This window comes from Anabrus simplex, chromosome 6 (assembly GCF_040414725.1).
Source record: "Anabrus simplex isolate iqAnaSimp1 chromosome 6, ASM4041472v1, whole genome shotgun sequence".
Classification (NCBI taxonomy): Eukaryota; Metazoa; Arthropoda; class Insecta; order Orthoptera; family Tettigoniidae; genus Anabrus; species Anabrus simplex.
The window spans coordinates 187,691,074-187,706,627 of NC_090270.1; the positions used below are offsets into that span (position 1 = coordinate 187,691,074).

Sequence of the window (15,554 nt, forward strand, 5' to 3'; positions counted from 1 at the left end):
ATGTGGTTATTATCTACATGATTTTATGTAGACTTATTTAGGTCAGGTACATGTTTCACCCATTATTTTGGGCATCTTCAGCCTGTAAACAACCTTTAGGTCAAGGTTTGGGACCTTTTTAACCAATATAAACATACCAAAATATACACTATATACAATATATACATTATATACAATAAATATAAACATTAATGAACTCTTAAGATGGGTAACATAAGTTAATCAGTTAAGTTTTTGTTCCTAATCTATCTAAAATGAAAAATGTCCAAAACTAAAATGGATCTTCTTTTTGGTAAAGAGGGTTACATATCGGGGTTTATGTGACCCTTATATCTTATTAAGTTCTTGACGTACCGCGTCTGGTGACAGGATGTGTCGTCAACAATAAGTGGAGATATGAACTGATTGTTGCTTGTAGGTTGGTCAAGTTTGAAAATATAAATTTAAATGTGTTTTAACTTGGCAGTTCTATTCTGCTTAACTTAAAATGTTCAAAAATAAAAATAAAATGAGATGGATCTTTTTTCAGAAGTCTTGAGAAGGGGTGATATTAAAACTGGGGCTTATTTGACCCACGATTTTCATTTTCATGTTCGGGTCTCAGCTTCCGACGTTCCTTGACGTTACATGAGACCCAAAGTCAAGACGCTAACAGTTTCATTCACAACGTTCTTGACCAGTCTACCTACAACAATCGGTTTTTTAAATCTCCACTTGTGCATGACAACACATTTAAATTTTAGTTACGTCAAGAACATGAAAATGAAAATCGTGCGTCAAATAAGCCCCAGTTTTAATATCACCCCTTCTCAAGACTTCTGAAAAAAGATCCATCTCATTTTCTTTTTATTTTTGAACATTTTAAGTTAACCAGAATAGAACTGCCAAGTTAAAACACATTTAAATTTATATTTTCAATCTTGACCAACCTACAAGCAACAATCAGTTCATATCTCCACTTATTGTTGACGACACATCCTGTCACCAGACGCGGTACGTCAAGAACTTAATATGATATAGGGGTCACATAAACCCCGATATGTAACCCTCTTTACCAAAAAGAAGATCCATTTTAGTTTTGGACATTTTTCATTTTAGATAGATTAGGAACAAAAACTTAACTGATTAACTTATGTTATCCATCTTAAGAGTTCATTAATGTTTATATTTATTGTATATAATGTATATATTGTATATAGTGTATATTTTGGTATGTTTATATTGGTTAAAAAGGTCCCAAACCTTGACCTAAAGGTTGTTTACAGGCTGAAGATGCCCAAAATAATGGGTGAAACATGTACCTGACCTAAATAAGTCTACATAAAATCATGTAGATAATAACCACATTAAACGTGGAAAGTATTGAATAGGTGGTTTTTATTAAATTATGGTTGATATCTATGCCTAACTAAGGACCGATCCCTGCGGGACTCCATTTTCTTGAACATGGTATTGTGAATATGCCCTCCCAACTCGGACACGCAATAGACGGAGGGACAAAAAAATTTGCAATAAATACCAACAAGTTACCTCGGAATCTCCGTTGATGCAGGACTGAAAGGATACCATATCGCCATGTGGTGTCATAGGCCTTTTCTAAGTCAAAGAAAACAGTCACCAAATGCTGTTGGCAGAGAAATGCATCCTAGAAAGAACTCTCCAGGCGTACCAGGTGGTCAGTGGTCGAGCGAGCGGCTCGAAAACCACATTGGTACTCGGGAAAAAGTCTGTGTTTCTCCAGACACCACACAAGTCAATGATTTACCTTCCTCTCAAATAGCTTACACAAGCAGTTTGTGAGACAAATAGGTCTATAGCTTCCTGCATACTTGAGATTTTTGTCAGGCTTGAGGACAGGACTGACTATACTGCCTAGAATGGAAATTCCCGGTACAGTAGATGAACCTTGGATACCCAAAATACATCGAAGTTTAGTCCACACTTGAGATGATGGAGTACATGATGTCATAGACGACACACATCTCTACCACAAAGCTTTCTTACTTTGGCACATAAGAACTCGCGCCTTAGCACAGAGTTGTTTAAATGTTACCAAGTAGGCTGCCTATGATAACGTTTATGAGTGCAACGGCATTCTTTGATAGGTGCTGCAATTTCTTCGTTCCACCAAGGAACGAGTAGGAGTTCCTGAGAAGGGGGGAATGGTCTCCTCAGCAGCAGCAAGGATAACTTGTGTTATATAAGTTATATCGCCATCTACAGTCCGCCTGGTCTCGTCGTCAAAGATAGCGAGTTATGTGAACTTAGGCCAATCAGCCTGTTTAAAAATCCATCCTTCAAGGAGGAGCCTCGACGGATTTCTGTTTAACAAAGTAAGAATAATGGGAAAATAGACACTGTCACAGAGATCATCGTGTGTATTCCACCAAAACAGCGGAACCAACGCTCGGCTGCATAGACTTAAGTCTATGCGTGAGTATGTGCCGTAACGTGCACTGAAACGAGTTGGTTCCCCTGCGTTCAAAATACATAAATCCACCTCTGTTACTAATGTTTCCAACTCCCTTCCCCTGGGGCAAAGCGTTTCAGAGCCCCATATAAGGTGATGAGTGTTAAAATCTCCCAATAAAAGGAAGGGAGGAGGAAGATGATCTAGAAGATCAGCGACATCATTTATGTTAAGAGGCTGGCCTCTTAAGAGGATGTCCAATAACGGACCATTTATATTGGTATTATAGGTATCAGAACGAACAAAAATACCCACGCCACCAGACGCCCGGTGAGCATAAGATCGTTCTGTCAAGTATAGTCTGAAATTTCTCAAGACCGTATGATGACCTGGTCTGAAGTTTGTCTCCTGAATACAGACTATACTCGCCGCAAACTAATGAGCTGCCGCAGCTCAGCAAGATACCTGTCATAACTGTTACAATTCCACTGTAATAGTGCCATAGTATGGACTATAAAAAGAGTGTTCGGTTATGAGCGACAAGATGCTCATGAACCTAAACACTATCAACATCTACATCCATAGATGTAGATGACAGCTTGACGTACATCCCGTCATCGACAGACAGTGGGGTTGTCGCCCAGAACTTCGATGCTTTCCTGGGGCGTGAAGTTCCCCAACGAGGGAAGCGCGCAGGTTTTGGAGCAAGAGTACCTGCTGGCGCAGACACATACCCTCCAAATGGAGGGCATGATTTCCCTTTTGCAGGAGAAGTGCAGGAGCCGGTTGGGGCACGGCTTTCGCCGACCTTTGAGGGGGTGAGACTTAGCCTGCCCCCCTTGCTGTGCCGGCTTAGAACTGCCAGCTGGCACAGACTTCTGGTTGGTCGAAGGTGGGGGTGTCCCCCCTTTCGAGCTTTTACTCCTTGCAACTTTGCTCTGAGGAGCACCAGTCGCCCTGGGCGCAGCGATAATCACGGGTAACGGCATCATGAAAGACGAACCTGCGAGACTCTGAGCAAATCATGCTGAGTCGAGTGTACGGGCAGGTGTATACATGGAATTAAACTTACGGCGCGCTTCCTGGTAGGAAAGACCATCCAGGGTCTTGATCACCTGGATCTTCTTCTCACTCTGATATGTCGGACAGTTCCGATCCCGAGGAGAATGAAGACTAGAGCAGTTAGTGCACCTGTATGGAGTTGTGCACTCCTCCGCGCCGTGAGAAACTCGTCCACATGTACCACACACAGACTGATTCGAATAACGAGATACCATATGTCCGACTCTCTGGCATTGATAGCATCGCATAGGAGGCGGGATGTATGGCCTCACATCGTAATAAGTTGTTACCTGGTAACACTGACAACTTGAAAGAGACAATGAAGGCACCAATGGCAACGTCTTCACCGTTGACCTTGCACGTAATGCACCGGACATGTGTCATGCCACGGTTCTTCATGTCTCCCATCAACTCTTCATCAGTATTCAAAATAAGGTCGCGGTGAAAGATGACTCCGCGAACCAGATTCAAGGATTTGTGTTCCTCTACTTTGACGGGATTTCACCAAAGTGGTCGCACTTAAGCAACTGATCGGCTTGCAGTGCTGTACGAGCCTTCAAAAGCAAACTAACGCTGCACATTTTCTTCAGATCCTCTTGTGTTGTTGTCTGGTTGTTGTTTAAAGGGGCCTAACATCGAAGGTCATCGGCCCCTTCAGATCCTCAAGTTCGCTGTTGATGCCTTCAATGTATCTACTAAAAAGGATCAATTTTACCAGCTTAAAATCATCGGTTCTGGTAGCAACCAGAAACCTAGGGAAGCTGGATCCCATACCTTCACGCTGCGCATGTTTCTAGGGAGTTGAACCTCTCAGGGAAGCAAATGTTTAAGACTTCAGTGGGGGACCACCTTGGGATGGGCAACTTCGTTTCGAAGCCATGCCCGAAATCATCCTCCCCAAATGCCATCCACTCCGATCAGGGGTCTCTGCAGCTGAATCAAGCTGCCACGGCAATACCCACCTGGTCATAGCCGGTACTGCCCAGGGTCCGATGTCGGATGATGCCTAATACGGGATGACTGAGACAATGAGCACTAGGACTCCCTTCCTCCAGCCACCCGCAATAGCATGTAGCCCATAGCGTGTACAGAGCACTAAATATAGAGAAAAAATAATAAATAATTAATGATAATATTCCCTTCTAGCATTCGGCTGTGCGGGGACCTGTTTTGTCAGGCGGATACTACTGCAAGGCTACATGACGCTCCCACCCACAAGATCCCTGGGTGGTCAAATGTGGGCTTCTGGGCATAACCGCACACATTTGGAATTGCTAGGCGGGCATTAATTCCATTGTGGAGTTTTATCTCCCGTATGCAGTTATCAGACTGCGCTTCATAAATAAGCTTCTGATAAGTTCACCTGCATACACCCCAGCGTCAGTGGGTAGGGTCTGACACATCCCACTCTGAAGAGTCTAGTGTCAGACCTAAGACGAAACGCTGGTTAATAGAGCAAACGCCGGAAAAGCCTTCCATCTAATTTTTTATCTGATTTTTTATATGCTCTATTGGTGGAAAAGAATCTAATTCCCTCCATGGGAACTTAGAATTTCCATAAGAGGCCCATCTCCGAGCAGCTCGCACATCACAAATTTTGAAATGGTCTACAACTAACCCTCAATAAAAAATAAAGAGGGGACCATGGCTACATGACCCTTTCAGTCACCTCTACGACAGGCAGCAATTACCTGAGAATGTATTCAGTCTCTCCTATCCACAGGAGGTCCAACACATTATACCAAACCGCAATCAATGTCCGCGCCTAGGTCGCCCCTTTTGACAGGCAGGGGATACCGCGGTTGTATTCTACATGTGCGTCCCCTACCCGCAGGGGGTGCAATGTGTTTTGATTTTCTGGCCAATCTTTATTTTTGGGTGACATTTCCTAAACCATTCCCCCATTACCATTTCTAGAGCACAATTAAATAACAGTGGTGAGAGCCCATCTTCCTGCTGTAGTCCAGTTTTAATTTCAAATGACTCTGTTATTTCTCCCCTAAACTTCACTTTTGATTTGATGTTAGAATCAGTTTTATCACGTTTACTAATTTAGGGTGTAGTCCAAAGTGTCTTAAAATTTTTGGCACGAAAGTGTTCCAAACATAGCAGTTCTAGAACATGCAGACATACCCAGTATTCATGCACTGCTTAGTCAAAGAAGACTTAAATGGCTGGGTCATATCAGACGAATGGACAAGATTGTGAAGTATGGGGAACTAAGTGAAAACTAAAGACTGTTAGATAGACCTATATAGCATTTAAAGGATGTCTACAAAAAGGACCTGAAGTAGGCTGCAACTGACATCAATGATTAGGAAAGCACTGCAAATGACATTCATGCCATGAAGATAGCAGTTAAACACGGTGTCAAGGCAGCAGACAAGAGAAGACCTGAAACGATGCACTTCTCACGAAAAAGAGCTCTCAAAAGCTTAGAGCGGCTTCTGGTTGGGGTCCCTCCTCCTTCAGATATAGAAATTGTGCCAAAGATCGTCACACCATAATAATAATAACAACAACAAAATAATAATAATAATAATAATAATAATAATAATAATAATAATAATAATAATAATAATAATAATAATAATAATAATAATATAGGTAGCAGGTAGGGACCCTCTTCAGAGGCAGCCCTGCCCAGGGAGTGGTGCCCCTGCGAGTCCCAGAGCACATTGACCCGGTGCGTATCATCTGGTAAGGGTCCCAGCTCAGGGTTACGAGTGAAGAACTCAATGCCAGTGAAGGCGGAGATGAAGATCACTGTTACGGCGGGACTGACGGAAGAAGCATCCTTGCTTTTTGGGATAGTAATAAAAAGCCTGTTTGTTTAAAATCCAGGTGTGTCTGAGTGGTATCCACCAGCTTCCTGGTCCGCGTCTGACACCTTGTGGGTGCAGCGCCAATACCAAGCTCTAGAAACTAACAATCCCTGGTTCGAAGCACCCAAGACTGCTGGATCTCCTATTATAAGCCAAACATGATTTGTGAGCGTAGTAACAACATTACTCCAGGTGGTACCCAATCCACCCGTCGCATTGAGACGGCAACCAGGCTTTCGGATTCTGGGGAGCCTGGACGACCATGAAAACATGGGAGAGAGTCAGAGCTCTCTAGTAAACTGTCCCACAAAACCCCCACATACATTGGTACGTTCAATATCAACCCTTTGATTCAACCAGAAAAATCATTAAATTTAGTCACAGAACCTGGCTGGCAAAAAATTCTTATCCTTGCCCTGCAGGAAACTCTATTTACTGATGATGCCACCCTGGATTATGGAAATTACCGTATATTCAAAAGTAAAACAGACCAAAAGATTCTAAATGGGACCCCTTTATTTGGTATGAGCTTCGCAGTACACAAAATATACTGAACTCGATCCAAGAAGATAATTCCATCAGCAATCGCCTAATGACCATGAGAATTCAGTGTGCCAATAAAAAATATACATTAATAAATGCACACGCACCTACAAATATAGACAAGAACAACCCCCGAAACGTGGACAAATTTTGGAACAAACTTGAAAAGGTAATGTCAAAAATTCCAGAGGATAACGTCAAAATCCTCTTAGGCAATTTCAATGCACAAATCGGTCGAGAATACGAACACAGGAAAACCGTCGAACTCTACCTAGCGCACAAATTTACCAACAAAAACAGTTCAAGGCTCATTGAACTGTGTCAACAGTGCAACCTTAAAATCATGTCCACATCCCTCAGAAAGCATCCCAAGAAACAAAAAATCTTGAGGTCCCCCATTGAGTCCATTGGCAAATTTCAGACTGATCATGTAGCTATCTCATATCCGCTACAGAAAAAGGTACACGATGTACAAGTGAGAAGAGGAGCAAACATCGACTCTGATCACTATCTGACAAGAGTTAAAGTAAAATATACTCCAAGAAAATACCACCCCAAGAAAATTCAACAGCAGAAATTTGACATAAAAAGGATTCCTGTTACGGATCTAAAAGAAGCAAGGGAAAATCAACCAGCAAAAACATGGGAAGAATTCCACACCCGAATTATATGGAAGGCACGAGAAATGGTACCCTTAAAAAGGAATACAAAACACCCCTGGTGGAACTCAACATGTGACCAAGCCCTAGAATCTGAATTTCAGAAATACAAGAGTAGAAAATCCCAGAAAACTCAACAAGAATTTTATGAGACCAGAAAAAAGGTATCAAAAACCATCAGGCAAGAAAAAAGAAAGCACCTGAAAGAACTGGACTCAATTGAAGAAAACTTTAGAAATCCCAACACACGGAATTTCTACAGAACGTTCACAGAAATAAACAGAGGATACATTCCACAGAAATTATGTTTCAGGAAACAAGATGGAAAATTGGTGCTTACTAATAAAGAAAACTGCCAAGAACTTGCACGGTACTTCTCAGAACTTCTTAACTGCCTCGAACCCACTGAAAGATTTCTTGAGGAAGCATCCAGTTTCACTCACCAAGAATCACCTCCACCAGACCAGGAAGAAATTCAGAGCCACATTAAATGACTAAAGAACAACAGAACCTCAGGAAGAGACAGGATTGTTGCAGAATTCCTTAAGAATCTTGGTCCAAATTCACACAAAGAAACAGAAATCATACAAAAAATCTGGAAACAAAAAACTCCCTTAAGACTGGAAATGTGCCTTGATTCACCCACTTCACAAAAAAGGAGACACAACTGATGTCAACAACTATAGGGGAATCTCCCTCCTTGAAGTCAGCTACAAAATTTTCTCTGCATGCCTTTTGAAGAGAATACAAGAACAACTCGAACATAAGATTGGTGAATATCGAGCTGGGTTCCGCCCTCACAGATCATGCACTGAACAGATCGTTAACCTCAAAATCGCTCTAAAATACAGGACCCTCAGAAACCTTCCAATCATCTGTACCATCGTAAATTTCAAGAAGGCTATGATTCAACTGATCGCCAATCTCTGTTCAGCATCCTGAAAGAACAGGAACTAGACTCCAAAACGCTAAACTTGACCAAACAGACCCTCACTGACATGAAGTCAAGAGTGAAATTCATGGGAGAAATCTCAGACGAATTCCTGATAAAAACTGGTGTCCGGCAAGGAGATGGATTGTCACCCCTCCTCTTCAACCTCGTCCTAGATAAGGTGATGAGGAAACGGGAAGAACTGAAAAAACAAAATAGCTAGAACCCAGTAAAAATTGGGACAAAACAAAAAAAAAAGCTTGAAATTCCATGCTTAGCCTTCACGGCCCTTTTGTCCAGTAATGAAGTCACAGCAATAAAGCAAATTGAAATATTTCAAGAATGTGCCAGAAAGGTCGGACTTCATATCTCCTTCCAGAAAACTGAATTTTTCTGTTCAAAACTAGGCATTCACAGTCTCAATACAAAACACGGACAAATCGACAGAGTTCCTCACTTCAAATACCTAGGCAAAATCCTCGAACCAACCGGACAAGAAAAATACCCCAAACAACAGTGTCCGAAACCTCAGGAGAACGTATGGGAGAACAAGAGAAATCTACAACAAAAAATATACGTCTCTCCACGTTAAGATTGAATATAACAATACTGTAATCAAACCTGAGGCTTTATATGCAAGGGAAATTCTAACACTTCATCAAAAGGGCGAGCTGGAAAATATCCTAAAAGAAGAGCGAAAAATCATGAGGAAAATTTTAGGACCAAGACACACGGAAGAAGAGTACCGCCTCCAAACTTGGAAATCCACAGAAAAATTATCTAATATTGCAGCAGACCTCAGAAAAAGAAGGCTAAATTTTATGGACATGTTAAGAGGCTTCCAGAAACCAGACTAACCCACGAAGTTCTAAAAAAAGGGTTGATGAAAATGAAAATCCACAGCCTGTTTCCAGTCATCCGACCGTAAACTGAAGAATTTCCCTTCGATACAACAAACAAAAACGGATATGAAGAACACACAAATTCTACCTGAAGAATTTTTGGAATCGAAATATGTATAGAAAGAAAATTGACAAGTGGGAAGTCACTCCTGAGAATGAAGTACCAAAAAGAGCAGGTACCACGCAGACAGAAGGAAGAGGATCTTTAGTCAACAGATGAAAGCATCGTGGATCCTCCGCAAATGAAATCATAAATGAAGTTTTGTGTGTTCACACATAATAACAACAACAATAATAATAATATAATAATGATATTTGCTTTATGTCCCACTAACTACCTTTTTATGGTTTTCGGAGATGCTGAGGTGCCGGAATTTAGTCCCGCAGGAGGTCTTTTATATGCCTGTAAATCTACCGACACGAGACTGACGTATTTGATCACCTTCCAATACCATCGGACTGAGCCAGGATCGAACTTGCCAAGTTGGGGTCAAAAGGCCAGCGCTTCAACCGCCTGAGCCACTCAGCCTGGCATCACTCCAGAATATGACTTTTCAGTCATTCCTGATATTGTAAATAAACCAGGGTGCAACACCATCAACCTATGAGAACAAACGGTTGCTCACCAATTACTATTATGCCTATGTAAGCTTACGATATTCACTTTAAGATGGATTAAAAATCTCAGATTACATAAAGACTTTCTTGAATATTTTACACCTTGTCATGTTTTTATCACTTCTTTACCACCTTTTAAGGTTTTTTTCTAGTGATAAAGAAGCATTTTATTCACAACATTCGAGGGTCCCTACCAATGATATATCGTACAACCCTCATTAAATGCCTTACACTTACACTCAACTTAAAGTAGCTTATCAAACGCAGCCAAACCGGGCGAGCTGGCCGTGCGGTTAGGAGCGTGCAGCTGTGAGCTTGTATCTGGGAAATAGTGGGTTCGAAGCCCACTGTCGGCAGCCCTGAAGATGGTTTTCCGTGGTTTCCCATTTTCACAAGAGGCAAATGCTGGGGCTGTACCATAATTAAGGCCACGACCACTTCCTTCCTAGTCGTAGCCCTTTCCTGTCCCATCATCGCCGTAAGACCTATGTGTGCCGGTGCAAAGTAAAAAAGCCAATGATTGTGCCTGGGAAGATTAGGTACTACGAAACTTTGCCAAACCATGGCACATCAAAAAGATGTTATCATTTGGATGAAAGGTGGAAAAGCACATTCTTAAATACAAGTCTAGCAATATTCCAGCACTTTAGTTTAACATGTTATTAACATATTTCTTAAACAATTGCCAACATATGACAAAATACATATGACAATAAATAAAATCTCAATTCACTAAACCCAAAACTGCATGCATATATAATAAAGAGACTGTAAATAAAGTACTATATTACAACTTCAGTCTCAGAAGTCAATGGAAATTCGATGGTTGACATGAGAAATTTTCACCGACCTCCAATGCTGAAAAGATGATGATGTATTGCCATTGGGCCTAAACTTTATAGTTTAGTCACCCTTACCTTAAACAACCCATCCCTCACAAAATTACTTTGAACACAAAATTTTCTATTGTACAATTTACACAGTAGGCTATACTGAAACCATCTGAAAGGCTCTCTTGACAGTGTAACAAACTGCTTCCAATACTTTCAGAGAGCTGATTGATTCTACTACACACTAAGAACTACAATGATTTCATTGTTATCATTCAACCAAAATATTATAAACAAACAAAAATTAAACCTTGTACTTCGCCCTGAGGATCCCTGTAGAACCACTTATCACTGGTTTGTTGACTAGCCACTCCTGTCAAGCCATCCACGCTAGGCATTGTCTTGTCATGACCTTCCTCATCGTCCATCAATTTGGCAACTAAATCATCAGCAACTTCCTGCATTCTTTCCATATCGTCCTCAGACTTTTGTCGCCCAACAGGCCTTGATGTCTGTTGATGCTTTTGTATTGAGTCTGATACCTCCTCCGATGGGGTAGAATACCTACTAACATCAACATTTTTACTAACGTTTGAAGTAGATGTAACAGGCACTGGTACAGCTTCAGAGGAGGACTTTCTGTTTTGCTGTGAATTTAAACTGTTTGAAACACTAAGTTTTCTACTGGGAACACTATCAACCGGTTTAGTCACTGCACTAATAGAATCAGTTAACACGTGATTTGATTCCAAAACATCTTCCTCAGATTTGGGATTGCTGAGTGGAGAAGTGCGTTTCCCATTGTCCGTTACATTGGGTGAGGACGATTTCTTTGTAGTAGAAGGAACAACTGTCGTGACAGGAACAGGTGCAGCACCGGGCACCAGTCTATCAGCTCCAGAATCCTCAGAACGGTGAGGTTCCTCCTCCGTACTCCGGGATAGACCAGTATCTCGTGGCAGCCCACCTATCCGCCGGCCGGGCTGAGGTCTCTTGCTGGAGTTGCCTTCCGACAACAAGCGCGCACGAGGTTCACGTGGTCCTCGACTACCAGGAGCATTTCTGCCATCCTGCAACAAAAATTCACAAAGACTCAGGTAAAAAATTTCAGATGTGATACCAGCATTTTCCACTGTTGGTCTCATATGCTAGTGATAACACTTCCAACAATGAATGCTTTGTATAGCAAAAATTTACTTAGTGATAACCAGGGCTAAGATATAAGTACTAAGAATGTTCAAAATATGTACATATAAAAGTACTAAAAAATGTGCATATATACTAAAAAATGTGCATATATATCTCATCTTCATCATTGCTGAACCCCTCCAGCATGCCAGGTAGAGCGATATATATTCTTTAAATAAGTAAAATGAAATAAACAAAATTAAAAATATAGGATTAACCATCACACAATACCTTTTATTACTCTTTAGGATCTACAGAAATGCAGCAAACTACTGAATGAGAGCAATTCAAAGATCAGTGCTGAATACAACTAGTTTCCTGCTGTTGGTCGGTTGCAGTATAGAAGTTTGATGTGATCCGGTATTTCTTTTCATTCCAGCTTGGTGCTTAGAGTTTAGAAATGAAGCAAGTATGAGTCTACACATGAAGCCAAAGGGTTGTTAGAATAGAACGCAGCCCGGAAGGCGGTTTGAAGAGGGTTGCGCAGTAACATTCGCGCGCTTTGTACCATGACGTGTTTTCCGCTGAGCCAATAGAATCCTTTCAGTAAGAGGTGCCTGTTTGTGCGGGTCACAAGTGAATGTTTCGAGTTTTATTTGTAAATATCATAATCAACGAATTTAGGGAACTATTTGCGTGTGTACTGTAGATCCTGGAAGAGCGAAAAGATAAGTATTCCGTCGACAGGCGAGGGAAATAGTATTTACAGTGTATTTGTATTTTGAAAGCATGCAGCAGCAGGCGTTCATAGGCAGAGAAGGTGAGAAACACCACGTTGCCACGCTTCAAAAGAAGACAGCACTCGCGTGTGGTATCGGCCTGCGAACAGTACAGAGGATTAAAGAAGCTCGGAAATAAAAATAATGCGGTATTCAGGTCGCCAGAGAAGAACCCTTAGAGGAAGAAGCCAGTGACCTTGATGATTTCAATAAAAATGTTCTGCCTACAACAATATTTGATATGTATAGAAACGGTGAATATCCTACAGCATTGAAACTGGACCGTCCAATTAACTTCCTTAATATCTCAAAAAATTTCCTCAACACATTCGCGGGGTTTGATGTTAAAAATTAATTTGGACTTTAAGGAAACATTTAAACACACGAAAAATATAGGTCATCGCTTTGAAATTCAAGATATAACTGGAAGAAAAAAATGTTTACACGTTCATGCTGTTATGCTCTCTGCACTTCGCCTTCATTTCTCTCAACTTCCATTTAACTTCTTTAACATCTCGAAAATTTCCCTCAACACTTTCTCAGGGTTTGATGTTAAAAATTAATTTGGACTTTCACGAAATTTTAAAGCCCACAAAAAATATAGGTCATCGCTTTGGAATTTAAGATATAACTGGATGAAAAAATGTTTAATCATTCTTGCTGTTATGCTCTCTGCCCTTCGCCTTTCATTTCTCTCACCTTACATTTACCTTCCTTAATATCTCGAAAATTATCCACAACACATTCGCGGGGTTTGATGTTAAAAATTAATTTGGACTTAACGTTTAAGCCCACGAAATATATAGGTCATCACTTTAAAATTCAAGATATAACTGGAAGAAAAAAATGTTTACACATTCATGCTGTTATGCTCTCTGCACTTCGCCTTCATTTCTCTCAACTTCCATTTAACTTCTTTAATATCTTAAAAATTTCCCTCAACACTTTCTCGGGGTTTGATGTTAAAAATTAATTTGGACTTTCAGGAAACTTTTAAGCCCACAAAAAATATAGGTCATCGCTATGGAATTCAAGATATAACTGGATGAAAAAATGTTTACACATACATGCTGTTACGGGTAGCCAAATTGGCATCACCGCACCTCATACTTCTGTCTCTCTCTGCACAATGAAACCGCCTTCCGGGCTGTGTTCTACTCTAGTAGAGGAGCAAGGCTAACAGGGCACGGAGGCTGCAAGTTTACGCTGTAGTTCTATGAGTAGCAAGTCTGACACAGATGTACCAACTTTCGAAAGTAAAAAAAAAAAAAAAAAAAAATAGGAGATATTTTTTGTGGCATATCCCTACGTTATGACACATCGTAGATGACATAACTTTGAAGAGTATTTAACACACTGTACTAATCAATTATGTAAATTCTCTTTTTTATTAACTTATTTTATTTTATTTATAAATACTGAAATACTGCATGTATTTTATAAATACTGCATGTTTCTGAGCTTTAGAACATGACTCTTCATTGTAACTGTCTTAGGACTCCTCATAAATTTCTGAACTACGGTAGATTTATACTCAAACCACTGGCCTTGTTAAGCTTTGATCTGAATTGTGTTTTTGTCCTTGTAATTATGCTAAAAACAGTCTCACAATCAGCATTGTAATGTGGAAATGATCAAGAAAATAGCATTATGTTAGAGATTGTCATATTTAATAACACCACCAGCTGATTGCATCTGTCTTGCCAGTGCCCACTGAATAGCAATTTTCTCCAGCTAGTTAAAAACATGGGATTTTCAAAAATTACAGGAATACTAAATCCGTTCTCAAAATTGGAAGATACGCCTCTGCAATCGGGAGAGAGGGAGGAAGGAAAAAATATAGGGAGCCTCCCGCTTAAATCGAGGGAGCTGGCACGTCTGCGATAGGAATGCCCAGAGTGCAGCAGTGTGGTGGTGGTGGTGGTGGTGGTGGTGGTGGTGGTGGTGGTGGTGGTGGTGGTGGTGGTGGTGGTGGTGGTGGTGGTGGTGGTGGTGGTGGTGGTGGTGGTGGTGGTGGTGGTGGTTGCTGTTAATGTTTCAACAACTGGGCAACCCTTTAACATTAATCAGAAGAAAAATGAAAGTGGTCCAGCACTTCGAAGAATGAAGTCATTGGTAAAAGAAAGCGAAGGGCCACAAAGAGTGTTAAAATGAAAGACTCCCTATGCCTCACGAACCTAATACTGTAGGGGTCGTGAAAGATATAGAGAGTTTACCCCAGGTAGATACAAAAGGTGAAAGTGAGGAGCCAGACACAAGAAAGTAGAATTAATAACAGACTCAGCTAGAAGAACCGTGGTTGCCAACCCACACCTTTGATCCACCTTTTAGTTGCTTCTAATAACAGGCAAGGGATGCTGTGGGTGTACTCTACCACTCCTATTCACAGGGGGTAGTATCTTACAGTGTCTTGTATAAACACTTAAAATGTAATAATATGGCGGACCACCATGGTAATGATAATGCAGAGACCATGGATGGTGTGATATGCCTATCGCATGATATTGTATATTAAATTACAAACATTGGTCAAATACGAAAAAAATAACACAAGGAAAACGTTTGATGCTATAATCCATGTTTCAGGCAGAAAGCATAAAAAATAAGCAAGATGTAAACAAACCCTTCTTAATGAGTACAAAAATTATTAGAATGGTATACTTTAGCAGTAAATCCCTCAACAACCCCAGATCGTATTATGTTCAACACGCAAACACCTTTTATGAAACAGGTGATTGTAATTATCTATGTTAATTCATAATCGTTCGTTTCTATTTCTAGACCTGAACATTGGTGATGAATATTTAAAAAGATGCACCAAGAATCAAACTAAAACATTACTTGATGTAATCAAGTGTACCGACCAC

General features: G+C 40.7%; 1 protein-coding gene across 3 annotated transcripts in view; it reads right to left on the bottom strand.

Moving 5' to 3' along the window:
- Positions 1-15,554, bottom strand: part of Gyf (GIGYF family protein Gyf) — a 485,965-nt gene that overhangs the window by 342,110 nt on the left and 128,301 nt on the right. For all 3 annotated transcript variants that reach the window (XM_067150103.2, XM_067150101.2, XM_067150102.2), the window contains exon 8: positions 11,091-11,850. In XM_067150103.2, the coding sequence (XP_067006204.2) occupies positions 11,091-11,850 (760 nt within the window). The remainder of the gene's footprint in view (positions 1-11,090; positions 11,851-15,554) is intronic.